The 26,670-nt window shown below is 46.2% G+C and overlaps 1 protein-coding gene across 1 annotated transcript; it reads right to left on the bottom strand.

The window, feature by feature from the left end:
• Positions 1-9,219: 9,219 nt before the first annotated feature.
• Positions 9,220-22,165, bottom strand: LOC133349499 (neuroepithelial cell-transforming gene 1 protein-like). Its single transcript, XM_061563006.1, has 8 exons — positions 22,032-22,165; positions 21,326-21,402; positions 20,433-20,690; positions 19,028-19,198; positions 17,826-17,903; positions 17,008-17,110; positions 16,325-16,605; positions 9,220-15,987 (listed from the first exon to the last, which is right to left on the bottom strand). The coding sequence occupies exons 1-8, from the start codon at positions 22,111-22,113 to the stop codon at positions 15,841-15,843; spliced, it is 1,197 nt and encodes a 398-aa protein (XP_061418990.1). The 5' UTR covers positions 22,114-22,165; the 3' UTR covers positions 9,220-15,840.
• Between the last annotated feature and the right edge of the window lie 4,505 nt (positions 22,166-26,670).

A 26,670-nucleotide genomic window follows, 5' to 3' on the forward strand; every position in this document is an offset into this window, starting at 1 on the left:
AGAGAAATTGAAACACGAATCAAACAGGGATTTGGGATTGAAAACAAGCAGAATATGGGCCAAAATAATTTTTTATATTACTAAATAAACAGTTGAAAGCGAATAAGTTTAAAATACAAACATCAACAACACAACGTACTCGTACCAAGTCAATGGACTCAACACAAAAACGTTAAACTTTATTGAAATTAGATGTATTCAAAAACAAATAAATGGCACTTACTGTCCATAATGTCGTCGAGGAGGGGTTGAGGTTAGACCGCGATCTAACAAAAACAAAACTATATTATGGATGATATTGGTGGCGAAAGCCGATGTGTTAGACTGGTATTTAGTATATTATGATTGAAAAATACTGTATATATTGGCTGCATTCACGAAAGCTTCAACTCAAGATTATATATACTGACTTTAATATCGGTGTTTTGTGTCTTGCTTGTAAATAACTTTAATTTGAAAGTATCCACGATTTTTTTCTTTTTTTGTGTCACCGTACCGTATTGGAATTCTCCTAAATGAATCAAACGCTTATTTGTGAACCATGCAGATCATATGAAGAATGTAATGCGCATAAAACATTTCATGGTGAACAGGATAAATAAACTTACGAACAGCGGGAGATTTCCCCGATCGTATTGGGGCTGCGGATAATAGTCGTAGGCAACAAACAGAGTCATGGATAAAGAGGAGCCTTCACTGTATGGTGATTAATGGAGATGTGAATTTAGAGGATTTAAATCGAATCCTTCACTTAATCTGTTTGCACCCCTTTATCCCCCTGAGAAAATGGTTTTATTGCTACATATGGCCTTGCGAGCCCAAGGACCATCTATGGCTTCGTTTTTTTATACTTAATAATATTAAAGTCGCTGAAACACATTTTGGCAGCAGATCAGCTTGGGCGAATTTCATTTTGAACCTTTATAGGACATTCCCTCGGTTAAACTGCTGTGTGTAAATATATTTCTCCAATTGTCACGTGCCAACTCGTGTGGAAAAAAATAAATCAAACTTGTTTATAAGTTATACGCTGTCCCACGGTCAAATCAAGAGAGGGTTGTGCTGGAGCAAATGTTCCAAAGTTTGTCACGCCAAAAACCCGCTCAATGTGTGACTGTTTTAACTTGTATTGATGCTGTCTCCACCACTTCGCAAAAAATTAAAATGCGAGCACCTATGTCAATCCGCTGCTGATTAAACGCCATGTTAATTGTGGGGGATGTTGTAACAAAACTTCACAAATGGAGCTTGCTGATGGTGAGGGAGAGAGCCCACGGCTGATTCAGAAATCTCTCCATCGATGTTTTCTGCCGGCCGGCAACCAAACTGGCTGGGTTATGCACTACTTATTTCCATTAGTTTGACCTTTTGAACAAATTGCAATTCCGAATGAATACATATACACGTTTGGATTTTTTTGATTTGTGTGGGTTTAACCTGGGGAGTACAGCAAATATTCGTGAAGATGGGAATGAGACCCATGGTGTTTATCGGTGCCTGCTACCAAACTATAGTTGAATCTCGCTGATGCCAATCAAGTAAGTTGACATTTGTCTCGCCATGTTAAAACGAGTTAGCTACACGACAAACTGATCTAAAAGGTCCATGCAAAGCTCGTTTGTGAATCCATTGCTGGATGAGGGCCTACTACCTACGCCGTGCGGGTCGTGGGCGTTGTTTTTGATCATAGGTAACCATTCAGGAGGGTGTGAGTTGGTGAAGAAGCAGATCATATATGAAGTACACGACAACCATCGTGATTTGCTACTCTGCCCTCTGCGGTCAGCAAAATAGCCCCATCCACGTATTATTTTTTACTTCAACATTTACACAAATTACTTTCGCTTAGAAGTGTCCAGAATTAAATATCATTACACATTTTATTGTAAATTTCAGCCTCATACTCAGGATTGTGCCATCCATGTGTTAATCGTATGACATGAATTAATTAAAATATACAAAGTATTGTCGATGCTTCGTGTAATCAATGCGGTAATTTCCAGTAATATACTATTTCAGTACATAGCATAGCATACCTCGTGTTATCATGTTGTTACTTCATGGTCTGCATTCACCATGGGAATTTTCCACTTTATCAGAGCGTTAAAATACCTTTTAATTTAATTGGCTGCATTTAAATGACGATCAAACAACTACTGTCATTATGAATGCGTTTCCCCCTTTTCGTAAATATATAATCATACAAATCACTTTGAATACGTCCGATTTCTTCAGTTCTTGGAAGCTAAGCAAAGTTCTAGCCTGAATTGTGCTTGAATGGGTGGCCACCATGCACAACAGGTGTGATAGCACTAATATTACTATTACTATAGGTGTGATAGCAGGGGCGGTTTCTTCATTATGGCGATTGGGCGACGCACCACCAATGTCATTCAACCACAGAGTCACGCTAGCTGTCACTGTGCCTCTGGATATAGTCCAATCAGCGTCATGTCACGTTCTGTGGAGTACCGCCTCTTTTTGGGCGATTTCCCTCCAGCTGAGAATCGCCCCGAGTGGTCCCATAGACTTACATTCAAAGATGTTTTTTTTCGAACGGGGGCGCTGCAATGCATTCTCTATGGCTTCCGGGAGGGCTCGCCCTAACGTGCTTACGTCATCATACGTGCTTACGTCATCATACGTAAGCACGTTTCATCCAACAATATAATTTGTCGCCACCTAGTGGAATCTTTAATAAAAGAAACTTGAGTGGTTTGTTTTAATAGTGAGTATAGAAACAAACAAGATGTATTGTAAGAGTCACTTTATTTTTCATTAATATTAAAGAAGTGAAGTTGCCTTTACATGCTTAAGCTGTTAATTTATCCATTGCATGGGTGAACCTTATCCTTATCAATCATCCAGACATTTGCCCCCCCTGAGAGATTTTGCAGGAGCCGCCACTGTGTGATAGCCTGTGGGACTACATTATGGGCAGGGGAGCAGAACCTACTGTTGTACTGTACCACCTTTATGCTTCACACCTTCACCAAGCCGCATCGACCAGCGTTATGAAGTATGGTCAAACAGCCACCATGACCCCCCACGGAGCAATGTGGCATACCTGTCAACCCCTTAGGGGCCGTCCATAAATGACGTCACGCACCTGGGGGGGGGGGTCAGACATTTGTGACGATGTGTGACGAGGTGGGGGGGATTTCGATTTAAAGCTTTCGTGACTGCAGGGATTCATCTTCTTGTTTCTTTCGGTAAAGTCACGTAGAAGGGAAGTAATAAAATAATAAAAATAAAACATAATAAAACAATTCTCACGACGTTTCGGCTACAACGCAAGCAGCCGTCTTCAGGTGAAGAAAATTTCTTCACCTGAAGACGGCTGCTTGCGTTGTAGCCGAAACGTCGTGAGAATTGTTTTATTATGTTTTATTTTTATTATTTTATTACTTCCCTTCTACGTGACTTTACCGAAAGAAACAAGAAGAGGTGGGGGGGATTTGAGAAATGTGACGTCACATCAAAATGCGCAACTTTAAATAAATATAAACACGTTCTAAATTTACATTTAAAGCTTTCGTGACTGCAGGGATTATATTCTTGGTTCTTTCGGTAAAGTCACGTAGAAGGGAAATAATAAAATAATAAAAATAATAAAGAATAAAAAACACGTTCTACTTAATTACATCACAAGGGGGAAACACAAAAATTAATAATAATACAATTTCCCGTATTGAAACGGCTGTACTCCGTATGTACCTGAAAACTCAATTTCCCTGTAATACGGTTAAACCATATGGGTTGACAGGTATGATGTGGAGACCTTCATCCAGCAGTGTATTGAAAGTAGGGTTGTACTGCCACTGCGGCGCAGCTGTGGTTGGATTTTCTGGTTTACCAGATGGCAAGTTTAATTCCTCGGTTTACAATGGACAGTCTCCAATATCAACAGTAATTTATGTCGTGTCAGTTGGAAGCTGCGAAATGCATTACATTCCAAAAATAAGTTCCCAAGGTCAAATGCTGCGTAAGTAATATGTCGTGTGCAGTGCACGCTTTTAAAGAGATCCACATGCAGCCAACCAGATTCACGGCCTTGCTCGCGAAATATCCGCTGAGTGCGTGAAGGCCGGCTCACCATCACTGTGACAAGTGGTGGTCAATCCACTGGCGGATGAAGGCCGGCAACCACCTCTCATGATCCTGGGATGTGAGAGTCAGTGCCGGATTAAGCTCGTGCGCGGCCTGTAGCATATGTTAGAAAGGGGCCCTACTTTAAAAAAACCCACATAAATATGAAAATACATGCATTTTTTACTTGCATTTTAAAGTAATTGTATTTTTTCATTTGCTATACAGCCAGATAATACGACAAATCACTAACCTTAAACACCCAGTCGTTCATAAAAGTTGAAGGCGGTATAGTACTATAGTAATACAGCAAGTGCAGAATCACTGAACCGGAATTGATAGCTTGAAAGCATTTAGCGCGGAGCCCTTGAAAGTGCGGGGCCCGTAGCTACTACATCTATAGTAGCTACTTATTTAGTAGCTACTACAGATGTAGCTACTACTACACGTGTAGTAGCTACTTGTGCTACTAGGATAATCCGGCACTGGTGAGAGTCCTTGAGACTAACTGCTCGTGCGAATGACGACTGCAAAGCAGTCGTCGCGAGAGATAAGAGCCCCAGGACGAATTGGGTGAAGCGTAGAACGCTGCCAGCTGGTGTCACTGTTGCGGGAGGTTTCCATTTAAACGCCTTGAGTTGACGCCACACACTTTGCTCAAAGAGAACATATACCAACACAGACATAACCTCAACCGTGATCATGGGTACAAACTGAGTAATTATTGGAAAGATGTTATTAACCATGTAAAAAAGATTTAACTAACACATATTTGTACCATCTTATTTGACAGGTACTATTCTACTTTACCGAGTTGTTGACATCCCCAGTGTTTAACAGTACTGCTCTTTTGTGTATTTGGATTGTCAGCCAACACCGGTTACAACCCCAAGTCGATTGTTCTCTTTTAGCCCCGCCCACCCCCCAACACGTTCCATTGATTGGCTACCACATTCAGATAAGCTCCTCCCCCCCTCCCCTCGAAAGAACCAATAAGATTAATCCCTGCAGTCACGAAAGCTTTAAATCGAAATTGTATTTAAGAGCTTGTCTCTTGGAATTTTGCCTCACTTGATAGAATACATCTAGCTGTGACGGTCCCACCTGATGACGGAGACTTGTGTTGCCTCCGAAACGTCGTGATTTATTATTTTATTTCTATTATTTTTATTATTTATTTTTACCGACGTGACTTTACCAAAAAAACCTAAGAGTATGAATCCTTGCAGTCACGAAAGCTTCAAATCTAGAATGAAAGAGAAGCTGCTCTCACACGCGGCAGAGAGAAGAGACTCACATTCAGACATTTGCGTGCGTGTCACGTGCCCACCACATGCAGCACAATATGCGCTCGGCCTTCTTCTAGACCACCTTACTCAGAAGAGGGCTGAACACCTGGTCGTGTTATTGATGAGACCACCAACTAAACAAGTATAACCCGTAAAAACAAAGTTTTTCACCATAAATCCTTTATATGCGTGGCGGCTAGAGTCCTCTCGTCCTCTGGCTTGAGATGGCTGCCACCTATGGGTCAGATGATTGCATTGCACCATTAAGCAATTGGTAATTAAATATAATATTTTTGTCCTAAAAAGTGTACAATTTTGGAAATATTTTTTCACGAACATTGATTGTCACGCACAACGAGTCTGTGTGGAAAATGTCAGCTCGATTGGATCACGGGAAGTGGGTTAAAAAACGACCGAAAGATTTGCACGGTCGTAAGCAAGCAAGCGAACTTAATATAAAGGATTTAAAAAAGAGTTGAAAGTGTAGCCGTCCGCTTCAGGCAGCAGTGATACAAAGACACAATTGTAGGATGGTGGAGGGAGAGGGGAGGGGTGTGACTTCTGCTGTTTGTGAGCAGCACCTCTGTGTGTGTTGTTGTTATTGTGCATCAACCATCACGTGGACTCCGGTCATCCTCCCAGCAGCGGTTTTTGGCTCGGGATCGAACAAAGGCGGTCACTGCGTCGCGCGCCTTCAGATGCGCTTCTGCGGCCGTCTGGAACACTCTTCCTTCCGATATTAGGACACCACTGGAGCTATGCACTTTTAAATCATCTAGATTGAAAACGAATTTCTTTAGAACTGCTTTTTGTGTTTAGTTTGTTGTCGTCGTCCCCCACCCTAGCACAGTTGGCTATGTACGGTGCGGAATAATTTCAACATGCATATTAACATTCTTACGGGGGTTTTCATAATTTATAAAAAAAAAATGTTGGATTTGAGCTTACTCTCATGTACGTAATATTACCAAAATCTAGTTTATTCATGTACGCAACATAGCTCGACTAAGACTTTTGCTGTCACTTCCTGATGCCGAGAGAGGCTGGTGCATGCCATTATTTAATCTATGTTAGATTCCTCTTAATGCCTTGCCTGCTGGCATTTCTAAAAGCTTTCCCACCTGAAGACGGAAGCTTGTGTTGCCTCTGAAACGTTGTGATTTAATTTAGTTTTCATTTATTTTATTTTTTACCTACTTGACTTTACCGAAAAAACCAAAGAGTATGAATATATTTTGTTGTATGATTGGATTACTCTGCAATGATTATTTTAGTTCTTCATTTTATTGGAATTTCTAGAGTCGTCGTTGATATTATTAGGTTTCTATTTTGCTTATAATTGTATCTATACTCGTGAGTGTAGTTTTATTTTTATGTACAGCGATTTGATATGCTTCAATATGAAAGGAACTTTATAAAGTAGAGAATAATATCATGAATATAAAGTTGGGGCAACCACCGGCCTACATTGTGGTCTTCATCAGTTTCTCTCTTCGTCGTCCGGCCACGTGGCCGATCTTCTGCAAGGCTCTCATCGTCGCCGTCGCTGCGCTCATCAGACCGCTGTGTAGTTGGACGCCGACCGATGGGGTTGTGTAGAAGGGTCGGCTTTGTGTAGCTGCGTAGAACGTTACATCGATGTATCGCCCAATGTTGTGCTTAAAGTGTGAGAATAAATAAGACGAAGTGTTTCGGAAGTCGCTCACTACAAGTGAAAAGGTTTGTTGGCATGAGTATTCAGATTCCCAACAGCCTCAATTGCGAACTCAGTTAAAGTCGATGGTTTTAAGGACATGCGTGATTCATCAGAAAGAGGGGAGGGATGATGATGATGATATGTGGTGGCATCCCTTTCACAAGTCACCATGACCTCGCTCATAATCACAGTAAAGCTATTGCCGTTGAGCGAAGATCGCCTCCTATTAACTGAGAAAAGAACTGATCTTAATCTGGGAAATTAATTCAGGATGACAGGATGAGTTTGTCATGCGACTCCTCTTATCCGCACACAAACGTGGATACAAGGACGGTGCGGAGTAGTATCGTGTGATTTAGCATGGTTGGCTACGTACGGCGCGAAAGAAGTTGAACATACATATGTGTGGCAAGTGTAGCGTAACCTGCAGCTGCAGCAGCATCCTCACCATCAGCAATTACAATACTCACCCTCATTAGCCACGATATATCCACTGCTGGATTAAGGCCTCTCTGTGGCACGGTCATTTTTCACCATCCTGCAGACTCCGCACACACGAACTGATCTCATCTCTCCATCTTCACGGTGGTCACCCTTTTCTCAATGGTGTTCACCCCTTTTGGGCTGCCATTCCATCGGCAGACTCATCCGCGCACAGCGGAACAAGTGACCGAGTGTGTGAGCGACAGAGAGAACGGCAGTGTATTTTCCGGAGGAGGACATTTCACCAACAGCTTCAGGGTTACAGATAGTAGAGGTCGCGCATAAAAGGGAGCTTGTACGGTGAATTTGAGTATTTTTGGTTCTTGCTCATGGGCAGTGGTGGCGAGTTGAATTGTTGAATCACACTGATGACGATGGCTTGGGGAGAATTGATTTTAGTATGGCTGAAGTTTATCATGAATTTCAGGTCAACACTGTTGACTATACCTCATCTGATGTTTCCAAATGGTTTAAGGTTGAAGTTGTTTAAATATTGGCTGCAAGCTATTTTCTGTTTGTGGCACGCTTATTTCAACATGTTAAAATATTTCCTTTAAGTGTAGCTTGGCTAACCGGTTATTAAAGTCATCTATTACTCCGATTGTTTTTTTTATAATTCAGCTGATCGTTTGACATTTTCACCTGTGTTCCCACGTGTGCTGCTGGACGGGAGGTGTTGGGCGGGGCTTCGTGACGACATCATCGACATCGTCTGCCGCGTCACGCTGGGCATGGTGTTTCGGGGGTTTCCTGCCTTCGGGAGGCAGGATGGAATTTCCCACCATGTTTCAAGGTGCCCGAGTAATTGACCACGCAAGTAGTTGGTTATAATATTTAGCCGACAAATCGTGCCAGTTCTAGTTTCTCGTTATGTCACGGGTTTCACTGATAAGTCACATCATGGTTTCTGGTTTATCTCATCCAACATGATGATGACAATTCATGGGGATATCTACATGTGCTCTTGACGCTAACACAAGCCAAGTCTGTCGCTTTAGAGTACAGTCAACCCGTGCTACTGAATCCATCACGATCAGCCTTGGTTTATCCACTGCTGGATGAAGGCCCCCACAAGCCGTCGACCATATCTCACGAATCTTGCGATGTAACAATCCACCAATTACCTAAACGCGAGCTGTGGGCATTCTCTCAGACTCGTTCCGTCCCTTGCCTGCCACTCCGTCTTTATACTCGACCGTCGGTCATCGTCCCTTCTATCCATGAGACGTCCTACCCGGGCCCACGTATGTCTCCTAGCTGTTTGAATTACAAACAACTGTAACCTGCATATGTTCTCGAATCCACGTGTTCCTCATCAGCAGCAATGGTTAATCCACTGCTCTATACAGCACCAGTAAATTCCCCACAACCGCGAGTGCCCTGTAACAGCTGGCGCCAAGAGTTTGCACACATTTGGGTGCTTTGCACCATAAAGTGGTTTGAGATGAAGTGCCCGCAGCTTTATGCGTGTGACAACATTTTTTCGGCTTTTATAGTTTCCAAACAACAAGGTTTCAGAGGGATTCTGGCCAGCAGAGCTGGCACGCACACCGCAGTCGCGTGCCATTGATAACCAGGCTAGGTCTGACCGTCTTTGAAGGTGGCATACGTGAGATCGACCACGGTCACAAAAATTGTACGGTCAAGGTTAGACTTTAAACAAAAACAAAAATACGATTTTACAACATTTTATTTGGTAACAATTTACAGTGTACTTTACAAATGTACATGCCCCATACAGAAGAAGAAAGCGACCCAAGCACAGTCAGTAACAAATCAAGACGCCACCTTGTCGCCTATCTCTCGGCCACTTTCTACGATCGTAAAATAAAACACACGAGTCACTTGCACTCGTGCAGCCACTGCAACGCTGTACAGCAGCAGCATGCTGAATCGTTCAGCTGATAGAATGGACGCCAAAGTCATAAACACGCTTTGTAAATCGTGGCGGTTGTTAATGTGACATTGGAATCGAATTTTGACTTCAGGAATCCATCGAAATCGTTTCCGAGACTGTCTCTTGAAATCACCTCCTGGGGGGGGGGGGGAAGATAACTGAACAAGCACCTCGTGGCGATTACTGCTCCAAGCCAGTGTACATCGAGAGCAAAACCGGGCACTTTGTAACGAGAGTGGCGATGAAAAATAATTTGTTGTGAAAAATTTTAAGTTTATCAGGGGGGCCGGTTGGGGAGGGTGGAATTCCATCCGAAAGTGGAGACGTGGTTGTTGAAATTTAAGAGGTGATTTTCTTTCCTCCTCTCTCCATTGTTTGGCCGATGGCCCAGTCAGTCACCTTGATGCGCGGTGCCTCTCATCAGCCACCTGCTACTTGTGTGGACCATTTGAAGTCGTTCCCTCTTAACTAAAAAACTAAACATTCCCTAAAACATTACAACCAAAACATTACCACACAAACGTGACATCAGTCCTCTGAGTCACCAAAGCTGTACTCTCAAAATACCTTTTTTTAACCATTGGACACAAAGTCACGGAACCACTGCAAAAGGCCAGCATGAAGTAATTTCATGTAAAAATAAGCACAGTTTTGTAGATGCCGAGTGTTTTGCATTCACACTAAAATACAACTAAACTGTTTGATAATTCCGTTGTGTTTTATGACGGTGGTAAAGCTTTGCCTGTTGACACGCACTTCCTATAATGACCCTAGAACCTCAACTAATCTGAGGTGAAATTGTGTTTCTTGGCAAAAAATAATAATACTTAAATGCAGACCTGAAGCGGTGTTTCCGTTCATTTGTTTTGTCCTGTTCATCCCTTTCCCAATACCTTCATTCACGACAAACCTTACCATTACACGATACAGCGGTACACATACATACATGACCGGTGGTCTTAGTATTTTTGAAAAGGAAGATCTCCTGTATTTTAAAGCGTTTCCACTACCAGTCGTACTGGGAGGCAGATATTATTCTCTGGAGACAGCTCCAGGCTGAAAGTAAGCCACGTTGTGAGTTACGACTGGAGTGTAATATGCAGTCACGTACGAGTCTGCACCCTTTTCATTTGCGATGTAGGACTTGAGACCACCTGCCATATAGAGTGTACAGTGCATTCCTTTCCGACCAACGGTGCTCCAAGCACCTCCATATAACATCCGCAGACCACCTGAACAACACGTTCTCTTACTGTGCAGCCAACTTTCCAAGTCTTTCTCGGCGAATTGCATTTCAAGGCAATGACTTTTTTCGCGACGCCAACTTTATGGCAACTGAGCCACGCCGCCTTAATTCACGTCTTCCAACAATCCAATTTACGACATCGATTCACCACACCATGGGGAAAAGGCAACGAAAACTGCCAAACCTCTTTGTCAAGTTTTAAACCAAGGTAACATTTACACGCGTTACCCTGCATACAGTGGTGCTGCTTAAGAGGTGGGAAGCAGACATTATAAACGTCACATATCCTCCCTGACCAATGAACTGCCCACATCCCAGTGCAGTATATATGCATGGTGTCGCTGTCATTTTCCATGGATGTTCACGTATATGACCTTGCCATGTGCCCGCCTGTACGTCAGTGCCTGGCGGACCAGATCTATGTTGTACCGTATATAAAAATGAGATGTGAAATCCATTGGAAACCCTTGAAACATTATAAACACTCAACACAGACTTGTTCTTGTCAGTTTCTATCAGTCTTACGATTCTTTGTTCATTTCTCTCTCAATATCGTCTTAAGTATGGTTGAAAATTGTCACCAAAAAAACCCTCACGTATTCATTTTATATATATAGTACTTTTACTATATAAAGTGAAAATAACTTACGAGCTAATTTAAAACTGCAGGTATCTGCATGCTTGATTAAATATACCATCAGAAATCAATAAAAAATTAAATATGTATTTAAGAGCTAACAACCTAATTACCTTTGTAGTACTGTATATTAAAAGAAATTAAAATAAAATTTCATTAAAAAGAACTCTATCAATGATAAGACAAATTAACCAGGCGTGATGTTTAGTTTGTGCCAACGCCAAATTATACAACTTATAATAAAAAAATATAATAGTCTTGTTCAATCGACCTTAACACATGAACCACGATTTGGTATCGCATGACGGAAGAGTATTTCGACACGGTTTTGCAATGTCAGCTGAGATTATGCCATCAAACAAAAATGCCATTGTAATTTTTCATTGAAAAAAACACCTTCTGGAGAAACAGCAAAGGGGTAGAGAATGGAATTTCATTTTAATCAGTCTTACCTTGACTCTTAACTCATGCAGCTGAAAACCTGGCAACGAATACACCCCATACCATAATACTCCTTTTCTCCAAGTCTCATTCTTTTTTGTTAAGGGAATACTAATTTGGCAATGATGCTGCAGTGGTCTAAGGGTTAGTTAGCAGTGCGGTGGGCCAGCGAAACCAGAGGTCACCGGTTTGATTCGATCTACTGGCGCGGAAGCCTATCCATCAGCAGACGTGTCGATCGACAAGTCGTATATTTGGTGGGGTAAAGTGTGGGTAGTCCCGCTTCATCCAAAACCTCAAGTCAGAGTGGAAGAGTAGGCCACACTACCTTCTAGAGGGGCTCTCTAAAGCTCTCTGCAGTGGAGGACCTTCTGCAAAGTAGTAGCATGGCAAGGTAAGTATTCGACCTATTTGGCACGTTTTCCAAATTGCAGGATAGAGTTCTGATTAATCCGTGAATGCTACAGAACCCCTACGCAAACAACCCCCAGATGCCAAATGATACTATATACACTTGCAGCTTAAAATCTACTTTAAGACTCAAATCTTGACTAGATTAATATATTTCAAGGCAAGATTTCGAAAAAATCTCTGCTACAGTAGATGTTGTCTGTCGCCGGTACACAACGCTAAGATTACTGGAGTGCAATACCATAATGTGGCTATTCAGTGACCTCTAGTACTTAAGGACCAATTGTTTTCAGGTTTATACTTCAACCAATGCTTTCTTATTTTACGCAGATACTGCGTCAATAATAAAATGATTTCGATTTAAAACTGCTTTTGATTGAATTACCTTGTAAATTCGGATTGCCATTTGAACGTAAAGTAGGCACAATGCGCTAAGATAATCGGTAAACATGTAAAATGTACCAGTGGTGGTCTCAACGGTTTTGAGTTCTCAGTGATGGGCCATATCTGGTTCTGGTGGTCATACCCAGTTCAGATCTGCACATTAATCAGCCCTCTTAAATTGCATCAATGAGCAGTGAAATCATTTACGGCTCCTGTACATATGCCAACTGCTATATCGTCATAGGATTGTGTATTTGTACACAGGCCGGTTTGCACTTAATTAATCACCGAATACTCTACATCAACCAAGATTAATCCTTTGGCTCAATTTCCCTTCCAAGAAAGTGGAATCTTAATAAGCACAAACAAGCTTAAAAAACGCACACACGTACGTACATACATATGGAACCCAATGCCCCGAACGAACAATTCTTGACTCTCAATGCCAAAGATACATTTGCAAAGCTATTCACGACGCTGGCATGCCACAAAGACGCCACTCGCTCAGATGCCTTGTTGGTGCTCACTCCATCACCTCCACATTCAGCGGCCCACGCAGGGAATAGAGGTAAAACTTTATTTACCCCACTGTTTTTTATCTCGTCGACCGTTTAGTAGAGCAATCGAACTGACGATCGATTGCATAGATTATCGGATTTGCCAACTCCACGCTTCCGGGGTGACCGAGCAGAACTTTGATCGTTACTCCGTTTGGCATGGATTACTCGATCGGAGCTCAATGCCTTGCAGAGAGAAGCCTTCACCATCACACCACCATTGCGGTGTCCACTTCCCTTAAGGAATCCCTGAAATATTCTCTGTTCGAATGTAACTCGTTGCAATGCAGTTGGCTATTGTGCTGACCTGCTTCCACCCAGCACTGCGTGGTCTGGGTCGTGATTATTATCGCTTTAAAGTGCCCAATTTGTCGGGCGTTTTGGGAAACTCGCAAAGAGTCGTTAAAACTGCCATATTAAAAAGGCAGGAGGATATTGGACCAAAGCAAATGCTGACAATGCCACTGCGGAGACAAACCACATTACATGATATTCCATACCATGTATGGAGGAAGTAGGGTGCCACTCGATACGCAAACGGAAAAGTCAAGTTTCAGTTGTGACTTTTCGTGGAAAAGTCAGCAGAATCTTATTCTACTCGATTCATATCCACAGTTTGCTCAGGATCCCCTCCTCCTCCTCTTTGCTTCGATGCCACGGTGGGTATCGACCGGAACGAATTTAGCGCCGATGTTGAGCAACCAGGAAATATTGAGGGATTGCCTTGACACTCGCAACACTTCAGATTAACAGGCAAAAGAATAAGAGCAGGAGGTGTGACCCTGAGTGGCACCCTAATTGATAAACACTGGCATCACATGTCACGTGGCTGAATGTCGTCCCACAACACAATAGTTTTCATTACAAAAAATAAATAAAATAAAGCCCACTGTGCCCGTACAGCATTTGTCAACAACGCGGAGATAAATAAAATAAAAAACACACGTATGCACTTCGCATTCGAGTGAGCACCGGCGCCAGATATCCACTGAGATCGGACTGCGTGGCCTCATCTTGGCTCCGTCTGCTGGCGCGGGAGAATGCGTTCGGTCTGTGCTAAAGTCTGATTGGCTTGTTTTGCATTTCGTTAGGCTCCTGGTCTTGGCACAGGCATATGTGGCACTATTAGACTTATATTTGCATGGCTTAAGGTGTTTGGAGAAATGCCCAAGGTTTGACAAGCCTTTGTTCGTGAAGGTTAAAGTCTACGCGAAACCGTGAGGTTATACATCCCTGGTGGCTCGTGCACTAAAAAAACGAATGCCATACGAGCCTCGTTTCACACGCGAGGTGTGATGCCATCGGTGATAAACATTCGCATTCTAACCCGCCCCCATAGCGCTGCGTGCAACTGGCAGATGAGAAACTAGACTCAGACTAGCACAGTGGAAGGGTGAAATTCATTGACAAAAACCTGCCGTGAAACAACTGCGTTTGCATTTGCGGTGGCGTTACGAATGATCCACAGCGTCTAGAGGAGTATGCGATCTGCGTCCGTTGTACTACGCCGCCACAATTTAACGGCGAATTCCAATTAGCCGATGTCTACACGAACCCCCCCTCTCCCCTCCGCCCTCGTTAAAACGTGGGTAGCGAAACATGCGAAAAGGCTGTCGTAGCCCAAAATAATGAGTGCAACACCTACGGAAGATTGAACTCGCTCACGGCAATCCATAGAGTTAGGCTGGCAAATTAAACCAGGGAGGTAATTGGTCACTGAAAAGGAACCTCTTCATGACTGCGAGCAACTGTTTTAAGCGAGATTGAGATTAAAACAAAAAACGTAATTCACGACAATTACAGAGATGGCATTCCATCTCACAAGTCCTCTTGTTAAAAATCCAACCAAAGACGTTGTCATTTAAAACACCAGCTGCCCGTTTGGAAGTTTTGATGAACTGGCGTTTTTAAAGAGAACAATTGATTGCTTTGCGGTCTTTGTATTTAACACTCACAGCAATACGGTACCCAACATCCAACATTTAAAATATTACAAAGAAACATGACTATGAATGCGTAGATCAGCATTTTACTAACAACCCCAAGAGCAGTTGGCGGGGCGCTCCGAGCCTCTGGTTAATATCATTGAAGGCACTTCAGGTGTGGCAATACCTTCTGCCGACACCGCACAGCAAATACCTCATTTCCACTGGACAACTTACAGTAGCTGCGCCAGGCCGAGCCAGCTGGGCGCGGCCGAGAAGGAGTCAGGTTGTTTTTCCACTGCAGTAGCCGAGCCGTGCCGCTGACGTCGCTAACGCAATAAACGAGTCGAGGCGCGCGCAGATGCCGCGGTGACGCTGCGTTGGAATTGCATCGATTGACGTCGCACGCAATGCACGTGTGATTAACCCTGCCCCTGGCCCTGCTTGGCCCCCCGGAGCTAGATTTACAGTGGGTCACGGTTTGGTTCTAGCTCGGCGCGGCAAATTGCCAGTGGGAGGAAGCTACCCGTAGTACCGTGAGGGCTCCGCGCTGGCTCGGCTCGGCTGTGCCAGTGGAAAAGGGGTATTATAGGAGCCAGAAAAAAAGGACCCATACCATCCGTCGGCCTCTTTTTCTATTGTCATACAACGTTGATCAACAACGGTAATGTTGTCAATGCTGGTCATTCGTCTCTGTGTGTGGAAAGTCGTCGGGTGATGATTCAATAGGAGGATGTCGTGTGAAGAGGAGGGAGTGAAGGACCCCCTTGACAGGACGTTTCCCTTCAGTCCTCCTGCCCGCTGGAGACCTCCTCGCGGTCAGATAAGCAGTCCCTGGACATCTCGTCCAGAAACCCAGGGCCCTCCCGGCCTCGCCAGGAGGTCATGTGGAGAACTTCACTCGTGTCCATGACGGAGGACACTTCGGACCGCTGAAACGACACGATAAAAAAATATTGAACTATTTGTGTTTTACCAGGTAAGGCCCACTGAGCTATACAGCTCTTTTTGATGAGCCACCTGGGCACAAATGATTGCTCAACGAAGTGGCTTATCATGCGGCGGCGCATCCTCATCAGTTCTCTGTCCCGCCATGGTATGACTGCAAGCTGATTTCACAGTGCGAGGAATCACAGTACGGCAATTCGTCGCTGAACGCGGTTTTCGCTAAACGCGGCGCTTTTCGGGGAACGGGAACGCGCGTCTACCGCCGCGTCACAACGAGGGGCGTCCGCGATCGCCTTCACCTCCGGCTCCTATGTCGCTCACCTCGGACTCCGAGTCGGAGAATCCGCCCAGGGACAGCTCCATGTCGGAGCGCACCGACCCGGGCGCCTCCTCCGCGTCGCTGTACGCTTCGCCGGGCGTCGGGGGGCCGCTGTCGTCGGCGGGGATCTCGGGGGGGCTCGGCGGGGGACCCGTGCCCTGGGCGCGTCCATGCAGGGCGGTCCCCAGGCACGCGAGCCAGCGCCGCTTGTTGTAGGCGCTGTCGGCCTGCAGGGTGTGGCCTCGGCCCATGGGCCCCACGCCCACGCGGAACGCGTTCTTGCCTGGGGGTACCGGCGTCACCGTGAAGAGTTGTCAAACTCGCGGTGCCGGCGTCATCGGCAAATTACTCGATCATCGGGATTAGACGAAGCGATTGTCACCCCCCCCCCACCACCCACCCCGACCTGCTAAACTATTTTTCGCTTGCAGGCGTGGTGCTGAGGTCACATCTTGTGCCACACAGAGACATCTGCCACCTGGGGTGCCCCATTCAAATGTTTGAGATGAGATATAAAGTGCTATGAGATGCCCCGTTGTAAATGGCGCTCTTTCAAAAAACAAATGATTCTTGTTAATTATTACTACTACAGCTACGAGTGTCATCATTCCCGTCAGTGCCACCATGAGCGTTGACTCACAGTGGAATCAAAGGCAACGACAGAAAACGATGTCTGAATTCTCACCACGATCGTTTGGCCCGAAGGGTCCACGGAAGGAGCCTCTTCCCCCTGGCTCCGTGATGTCCTCCAGGCGGAGCTCCGCCGTGGGGACCGGCTGCCGGAACACCTGTGCGATGATCAAAGACACGGATCAAGGTGCGCAATTCACGCACCGAGGCACCGAGTGGAGCCCTGCCCCCATCCTGGCTCAAGACCCATCTGTTTTCCTCTGCTAATGGCCAACTGCGCCCGCTGTTTTTGTACGTTCTTAAAATGCGGTTGCATTTAGAGCAGGCGTCGGCAACCTGCGGCTCCTGAGCTGCATGCCCCGCTTTTAGGACTGCTTCGTGACATTATTGACACGCATTGTGCCTCTTGAAATATTGCATTTTTTTACCGAACTGGAAAAAAAAGGCTCTTCCTGTTACTTTGGTTGCCGACCACTGATTTAGATGCTCGACGAATCCAAAAGGTAATCGAACTGTATCATCGTTATCGATAGTAGTAGCAGCTTTATTATGATCGACATTGTCAAAGCCAGCTGGGGCTGCACGGATCAGGAATGGCAAACGTCGGTGTTGAAGTGCTCGAAGTCGAAGGTCATTATAAAATTGGGACCATGACACCGTCACCTGATCGTCTGATATTGCAAATGACGACAATGACGTGAGTGTCATTAACAGCCAAAATTACTGGGGGGTTGCAGACTTTAATTGAATCATCAAACCTGAGCCAACCGGCTCGATGGCTCGTATTTGCACTGCTAAACGTTGATAAGTAAATTCACTATCGATCGTGTGCCGGGTAGGAAGTTTGCTTGTTCGGGCCACGGCGTCTCCCACCTGGTAGAAACTTCTCTCTCCGCGTGCGCCAGGCCGAGTGAGCACCAGCACCTCGTCAAACAGAAACACGTGCAGCTTCTGTTGGGTGGCCACACACACGCGCACGGACGCACACGTGTACATGCGTAAATAAAGTGTGTTTTAGTCCGATGAGATTCGTGCATTTCTGTGCCGTGTGCGTGTAAATAAGTGCTTCCGTAGCTTGTGTGTTCGGCTACTACCCAATCAATATCAATACAAATGATGTATATATTGTTGGTAATCATGCCAGAGTAAAAACCTGGAATGTATTTTCAGGTCTAAGTGGCTCCATGCTCAACCGAGCATTATTTGCATTGCCGTTTGAAAAATGGGGGTACTTAGCTTTTTTATTGAATGCACATGTACAGCCCTTTGTCAATCCGCTACTGGATGAGTGCCTCCCCATGCCATGCGGATAGTGGGGTGTTATTTGACCACGCTGGCCAGTGCGTTTTCCTTAAAAGGTGGAGTGTAGAAGTGGGAGCACAGAAGCACAATACAACAATTGATGTTGCTGTACTGCCCTTCCGATGGCCAAAACCGAGCCCCACAGCCTATAGCACCTGTTATGCATGGTGGTCATCCATCCATGCACCATTCGCACCCAACCCCTGCTGAGCTTCCGGTATATTATGGGATCGGGCACATCCTGGGTCATGTGGTCATGGGTCTTTGACACGGATGTGCGATGTAAATTAATGAAACAAGTGACCAGGATGAATGGATGTTAAACATCATGCATTGAAAGATGCCGCGGTGGGCAGAGAGAAGTGAAAAGGACATAACAGTTAAGAGCACATTTGGTATTCGCATCACTCTCGTAGCACAAGCTATCGCGAAGGGGCTAAGCTTCACAGACCGGCATAGTCTGCCGGAAAGCGGTGATGGTGCCATGTGGTTTAATCCCATTAAATAAGTTGCAGGTAATTTTTTTCGAATTTGGTCAATTTTTGACCATGACGCCTGCGCACATGACCGAGTCTTTTTCAAATAACATCACGTGATCTTCAATCGTTCACCGCGAAGCAGGCACCGAGTGTATTATTTCGGTGAACACGCCCGCAGCATTAACTAGGCCGGGCCGCAGGGCTTGAAGCGCGAATCCTCTGCTACAACGAGCGGCAAATGCGCTACCGCCCGGCCAACTCGCCGAGCCGTGCAGTGTGCGTGGGGGCACTCACGGTGCCACGTTGGTTGCGCAGCTCCCCGTGGCAGTGCAGGAGACGCGCCGAGGCGATGCGCGGGTCCCGGTGCCGCGCGTCCACAAACTCGAGCCGCTCGCGGTAGAAGCAGCACTCGGACTCGCCCGTGCGCAAGTTGATCTCCGAGAGGATGCCCCGGACGATCTCCGTCTGAGGGGGGAGGGGGGGTGGACAAAGAAGCGGCATCAGCTCGGCGGTCATGGGAAGGCACGCGAGTCATCACGGGCGACGGGGGAGGCCAAATGTTTAACACGCTCGCCGAGGGGTTCTATTCCTTGACCTGCGGTCAGATGGAGCAATGTTCGTGGGGAGGTGGAGAGGGGCAGGCAGAATAAGGGGAAGGATTGTGCGAGAGGGTGGTGTTTGTTTAGCTTAAGGGGTAGGGCTGGTGTTTGGTTGGCGAGTGTGCTTAGCCTCCTACCAGTTTGCCGCTTCTCCCCGATGCCAAGTATGGCCACGTTTTGTTTGCCTTTCACGGATCCCACTCAGCCACCTCTCAGGGGTGATGACCTGACAACACGGGTTGAGGAGCCCTCTCCTCACCGAGGGCCGCATTGGGTTTCACAAGTAATATGGCTACAAGTAACGTGCATCTTGGCTGTGCACAAAGGGGCCCTTGCAGTGACAAGGAGAAACGGGAGCGCCATTAACGGATTTAAAATATTTCCCTCCAGTACCCGATTAGTGCGGCGAAGATGCTCGCAGTGGGTGGCTAAATATCGATGGCAGGACACTTCCAACTGCTTTCTGTGTTTAGTTTGTTGTCCTTCCCCCGCACCTCCGATTTGCACGGTTGGTTACTTACGGTGCGAAAGAAGTTGAACTTACACACATCCACCCCCTGTCATGTAGCTCCACCCCCCATCATGTAGCTCCACCCCCCGTCATGTAGCTCCACCCCCATCATGTAGCTCCACCCCCATCATGTAGCTCCACCCCCTGTCATGTAGCTCCACCCCCCATCATGTAGCTCCACTCTCCGTCATGTAGCTCCACTCCCCGTCATGTAGCTCCACCCCCCATCATGTAGCTCCACCCCCGTCATGTAGCTCCACCCCCATCATGTAGCTCCACCCCCTATCATGTAGCTCCACCCCCTGTCATGTAGCTCCACCCCCTGTCATGTAGCTCCACCCCCATCATGTAGCTCCACCCCCGTCATGTAGCTCCACCCCCGTCATGTAGCTCCACCCCCATCATGTAGCTCCATCCCCCGTCATGTAGCTCCACCCCCCGTCATGTAGCTCCACCCCCCGTCATGTAGCTCCACCCCCCGTCATGTAGCTCCACCCCCATCATGTAGCTCCACCCCCGTCATGTAGCTCCACCCCCATTATGTAGCTCCACCCCCTGTCAATCAGAGTGACCGCGGCAGGGCCCTCACCGCGTGGCGCAGCAGGTCGACGTCGGGGTGCTCCGCGGGCGTGTGGCGCTCGATCTCGCGCAGCAGCAGCGGGTACTTGACGAGGCGCGAGCGCGGCACGTCCAGGAAGCTCCACAGCTCCAGCTTGCGGCTGAACGGCGACTCGATGCAGCGCTGCAGGAAGTCCTGCACGCGCGGGTCGCGCTTCTTCTGGTCCAGCAGCGCCTTGGCCGCCACCTGGTTGCCGCAGTAGCTGGTGTACGCGTTGATGCACGGCAGCTGCAACGGCAGGAACGGCGGCGAGATGTTAACTCCCTCGCCTGGTATGCAGGAGGCTGTGGGTCCGATCCCGACCCTGACGCCTGCTGTATACTTGTAGTTTGCGTGTCTCTCTCCCAGCAGTCGCACGGATTTTTCTCCAGGTCCTCCGGTTTTTCCCTCCACATTTAGAATCAACGTCACGCGTTTAGAGTATTTGGCTGCTGGTATTAATTTCAACATGGTAAGCCACTTCATTAAGCTATCGTTTGTGGCCAGGTTACTTCTGAAAAAGAGCTACATAGCTCAATGGGCCTTAAATGGTAAAATAAAAATAGTTTGGTTTAGGATGGTTTTCCAGCCGCTGCCTAAGCCATGAGGATTTTCACGTAGCGGCCGCAATTTGTAGCACCTTCGCAATTATGTCTCGTCCCAACCACACCAATAAGCTGACATTGTCCAGCCAAGGGGACCCCCCCACGGCAGCTGTCCCCGTGTGGGGCAAGGTCAAAGCAGCACCCGCCAGCGGGCATCAGGCTGCCGGTATGGGAAGCGATGAAGCTACGTGGCGTATTCCAATTGCGTGATGTAAGAGTGAGTATCAAATTTGTCAGAGCGTGTCCGCAGCTGTGCAGGCCTCGTCTCTTAACACTCACCCACGTGACGAGGGTTTGTCCCACTTCCTTCACGGTGCCGTCGGGACCACGAGCCTCTTCCAGACGTCTGACCAGGTCTGCGGGAGGAGACGGCATCGGCGGTAAAGCGATCAGATCCGGCAACACCATCATCAGCAGCAGCAGTCAACGCATTAAAATTCAAGGGATATTGGTGAATGGCTCAATTCAGTTCCTGAAGATGCTGCAAAAACGTGGTGTGAAATGTCGGACATAACGCTGAACAACACGGGGCATCACACGAAAACACATCCGAGTGCAACCACGTGCGTTCCTGACACTGTAGAAGGTCTAAAACGATGCTGCTGCATCGTGTTAATTATCATTCGCAGCCAAAGAGCGCAACTGTGTCTCTGCTCAGAGGTGAGCAATGTCAGTAACCCTGAGCCGTGAGTGGTAATCGCAGTCCCTCCATCAGAACAACCGCCCTTGCTTCCCCCCGAAATGGTACAAATTTGATTGACCAGCATGAAATTACGGGCCAAGAATGTACTATCCTGAAGAGGATTTAAACTCACAACCCTGTGACTGTGCCACGCAGTTAGGCTGCTGTTACATAGTCACGTCTTATGTCTTCCCAGTAAACGTGCTACGTTGGGCCAACTTTAGCACGTGGTTGGAACCGTCCGACCAACGTCGGGCCAACGTTCCAAGCTTGCTCGGTGCTTGTAGTAACGTTCATTGTTACCTTGGTGCAGTGGAATAAACGAGTCGAGGTCTCCAAATATCTTTGTTAATTCTTCCTCGTTCATGATGCCCAACTTCAGCATGGGGTCGTGGTAAGCCTGCGTGATTCAGAACACAAACAGGCCACGGTGACTCCCCAACGCAAGTTAAATAAAGTGCTTGACCTTCACGAGTCATACATTAAACATACTCTGGTTTAGTTTAACAATTTACGTGGAACCACCAGCCGTCCGTGCTGTTGACTCCCCGCCTCTATTGAAGCCTGGCTCTAGAACTTCCTTGTTTCCTCTGCCCACGACCGACTCTTTCTCCACGTAACAAATATGCCCCCCTGTGCTGCACGATGTCTTCTTAAGATGTATTTGCATTCAGACGCTACATACAGTACATTCAAATTGCATTGTTGCATTGTATTAGGGCGTTTGGTTATATGACCATGTAATCTTCAACACACTTCAAAACATTATTAACAAATGTGAAATGTAAATGGGGTTCTTACGTAAAAGTCAATTATGTTTCTCTTTGACCCACCCATCTTCAACTTGTTGCCTATACATCTACGCCTCTATCCATCAGGATGGGTTCCCAAATTCTTACTTAGTCAATCGGCAGGTCGTATGTGATGGGGCAAAGTGTGGGTACTCCCACCTCTTCCAAGATGTCTGACCAGCGTGGAAGAGTAGGCCAAATACCCCCAAAACAAGCTCTCTAGCTCCTCCCTCTAGTGGAGGCGTCACCGCCAGCAATTGGATATTACAGGGCGACACCTTTATGGTTTTAGCTAAATGGCAATGATTGACTGTGGAGATTTGGTATTCAAATCAGCTCATGCTGCATGTGGCCTTAAATGGTCTAAATCCGATCTCCCGCTTCACCTCTGATAACAGCGTCTCTGCGCGTCCTTGAGAGATCTATGGCGTTACCGGTTATCTCCCGCTGTCGATAAGAAGACGCATGAATTGCTCACAAGTTGTTTTTGTTAAGGGGTTGTTTTTTTGTGTAAAACGGTGCCTGCTGATTGTTTCAACCACAGGCAAACACGAGAAACCCAAGCAGAGCCTCAACATTCCAGTGCCACATTCCAAGCCGGAACACAAAGTAGAGTAAATCCTTCCTTTGCATGCGACGATCCAACTACATGGGATGCAATTGTCTCTATCGCTTTAAGAAAACGAAATCAACCGAGTGAGAAATGGTCAAACCTGTAAGTCATGTAGAAGGGAAGTAATAAAATAATAAAAAGAAACATAATAAAATAATATAATATAAAATTATTTTATTATGTTTTATTTTTACTATTTTATTACTTCCCTTCTACGTGACTTCACCGAAAGAACCAAGAAGATGAATCCCTGCAGTCACTGTAGGGGGTTCCCATTTATATCAGATAATTCGGTTTGATGACCATCTAAACTTTAAACACGCTTCCAAGACATTACTTTGAAACAGAAAGAAAAAAACTGGATCGTTCTGTAGAAATGAATCACGTTTCCCTTTGCCCAACCGTCTTCAACTTAAATTTTGATTTAAAGCTTTCGTGACTGCAGGGATTCATATTCTTGGTTCTTTCGGTAAAGTCACGTAGAAGGGAAATAATAAAATAATATAAATATAAAACAATATTGTTTAATATTTATATTGTTTTATTATTTCCTTTTTTTTCACCACTTTACCGAAAGAACCAAGAATACGTCTTCAACTTCATAGCCACAGCATGAAGCCGGCGATTGGCCCTGGTAATTTGCTACGAAAATCATCTTGTGCTGGAGCCTTAAACGGGCCAGATCGTTTATTCCACACATCCTTGTGCTTCATGTCTCGAGTTACAGCCTCTCCGCACGTCACCGAGGGCTCTCCGATGTGACGGGTTATCTCCCGCAGTCGATAACACGAACACAAACTCGACCTTTGTCTTGGAGATTGTTTCGGACGCGGTAGATTTCCTCCTTGCCGCGCTTTTAACGCCACAGGCAAAGACTAGAAACCTAAGATGAGCTTCTTCTAAATTCCTTAGTACATTCCAAAAAGCACAAATTCTGCTAAATATTACTTTTGCATACGATCCTTCTCGTAAATGGAACAATGTTGTTTACATTCCACTTTGAAAATAATATCAACAATGTCAGATTTCAACAAACTTCCAGAGGCTATTTGTAATAGTTGGTGTATTCCACTTGGAGTGTTAATGTCTCCTTATTTCCATGCTGGTGATTGTTTTAAAATTGTGCCAAGCCTAATTGTTGAACATGTTCACATTTCGATTTAAAGCTTTCGTGACTGCAGGGATTCATCTTCTTGGTTCTTTCGGTAAAGTCACGTAGAATGGAATAATAAAATTATAAAAATAAAACATAATATTAAAAGTCACGTAGAAGGGAAATAATAAAAGTAAAACATGATATAACAATATTTTATTATTTTATTATTTCCCTTCTACGTGACTTTACCGATGTTCACATTTATTTAGATATATATTACAAAAAATATATTTTGCCATACCATGCTTTGAATGTGTAGGTTATACATTTTCTGTAATTTACCCCCTCTATTCAGGATCGAAACAGGAGGATTTCTCCACAACTCTGGCTGTCGCCTGATGAGGCTGGTTGTAATTACCGGCGAAACGTCTCGGTACTCGAATTATAAATGTTGTGGGTTTACTCTCAAACACACCGGTGTGCTGAACTAGTAACGAATTGGCACGTTTTGTTTGCCTGACAAACCTTACTCATTGGCCTTGTCGTCGGGTGGTGGCGGGTTTAACAACACATCTATATTTACGTGATCTAACCCAAAAAAAAACCTCTGTCATGGACGAGATTTCGGGTTGTACCATGTGCTGTTCGGCATGATGTCTACAGCGTTTAGCCCCACGTGCCGGTAGCTTTGTCCGGAACAGAGTTCAAGTTCCTGGCAGGTGGGGTGAAGTGTCGTACACAAAGTGGAATGAACAAGTGATACAACCCGAAAACACACCGGGGAGCCGTACAACACGACCACCACGAACACCTGCAGAGCAGCCGTGAGTTACGTTTCATTGTTTTTACATGGCTCACACCTTACGGGGCAACTTTCAGTCTCAATGGGCTCACATAGAGTGTATACACGTGTGCATGCGTGTGTGTGTGGGGAGCGGTGGTGTAGCGGTTAGCGCGCTGCGCTATGAACCTGGCGACCCGGGTTCGATTCCTGCTCACGGCTAACACCAGTGACGATTATCTGAACCGGTCCTGGGCCTCCCCTAGGTCGACTCAGCCTTAAATGAATACCTGGTGCGGTGTGTAAACATCGCCACTAGGGAGACGAAGGCGGTCGGGCGTGGTGCTGGCCACCCACCCCCTCGTGTACCGTTCCGGCCTTCATAGGTGCTCGCTAACAGCACTTGCCCCTACAGTCTGTTCAGGCTATACGGGGGATCTTTGTCTTTTTGTGTCTGTGTGTGCGTGTGTGTGTGCGTGTATGAATGGTGCTGTATTGACTTCCGTATTAATCCTTCGATGAGCATAATTTTCTATTGTGCGATATTCCCTTACACTAACACACAATGGCCTTCTCTAGGGAACAACGCCACTCGTTCTTTGATACCCCAGATTATTGCCATGCCTCCCAGAAATGGTTAGCGGTTGACTCCCCGACTTGGCCTGACTCGCAAAGTCTGGCATTAACAAAAAATACCAATTTTTATTATACCAGGTAAAGCCCACTGAACCATATAGCTCTTTTTAAAGAAGCGAACTGGCCACAAATGATAGCTTAACAAAGCGGCATAGCATGTGGAAATTTATAGCAGCCAAATTATCGCATTATTTTAAATGCGGAGAGAAAAACCGGAGGACCCGGACAAAAATCGACACGACCACGGGGAGAACATGCAAAACTCCACATACACAGCAGGTGTCAGGGTCGGGATCGAACCCACGACCCTCCTGTATACCAGGCGAGGTAATTAACATCTCGCCACCGTGGCGCCCCAAAGAGGCGCGGCTGTGAGTTCAGCATCCGCACTCGGGGAACGGCTGGAGGAGAGATACTCGGGGAACGGTTGGAGGAGGGATTGTTCGGGTGACGTTGCGATACCTTTTGGCGAGCTGCAGGTCTTCGATGAGCTTGTTCACCTTGGAAAAGCTCGAAAATGGTCTGCGGAAGGGAACAGGGGGGTTCACGCGGTGATCAGGGGGCAGAGAGAAGGGACACACAAAACAGAGTGCTCAGACGAGGTGACAAAGCAGGGAGCAATGTAGAAGCACACAGAGTCGTCATGATTGTGGCATTAAAATAGCAACCGTAAAAACGTGGCTCTCGGTGGCTCAGAGGGGCTGATGACCTCATCGTCAGCACAGGGATCCTGGGGCCCAAACTGATATGGGACGAGGTGCTGCAGCTGTGTGGGGATGCCGTCGCGACGTAACGGGTAGCACCCTGGACTTGTGATTCAGAGGTCCACAGTTTCGTCTCTCCGCTCTGAATCTGAAGCAATTGCCAAGTGTCTTGCATTGCCTCCCCACTCCCAAACCACGGTTGGTCTATCGGTAGGTCGCGTGTGCGGTGGGGTAAAGCGTGGGCACCCCAACCTCTTCCAAGACGTCTGCCCAGCATGGAAGAGTAGGCCAAATACCCTCTGAAGAAGCTCTCCAGGCTCC

The sequence above is a fragment of the Lethenteron reissneri genome, chromosome 30 (genome assembly GCF_015708825.2).
Source record: "Lethenteron reissneri isolate LAM-NWPU_2019-01 chromosome 30, ASM1570882v1, whole genome shotgun sequence".
Lineage (NCBI taxonomy): Eukaryota > Metazoa > Chordata > Hyperoartia > Petromyzontiformes > Petromyzontidae > Lethenteron > Lethenteron reissneri.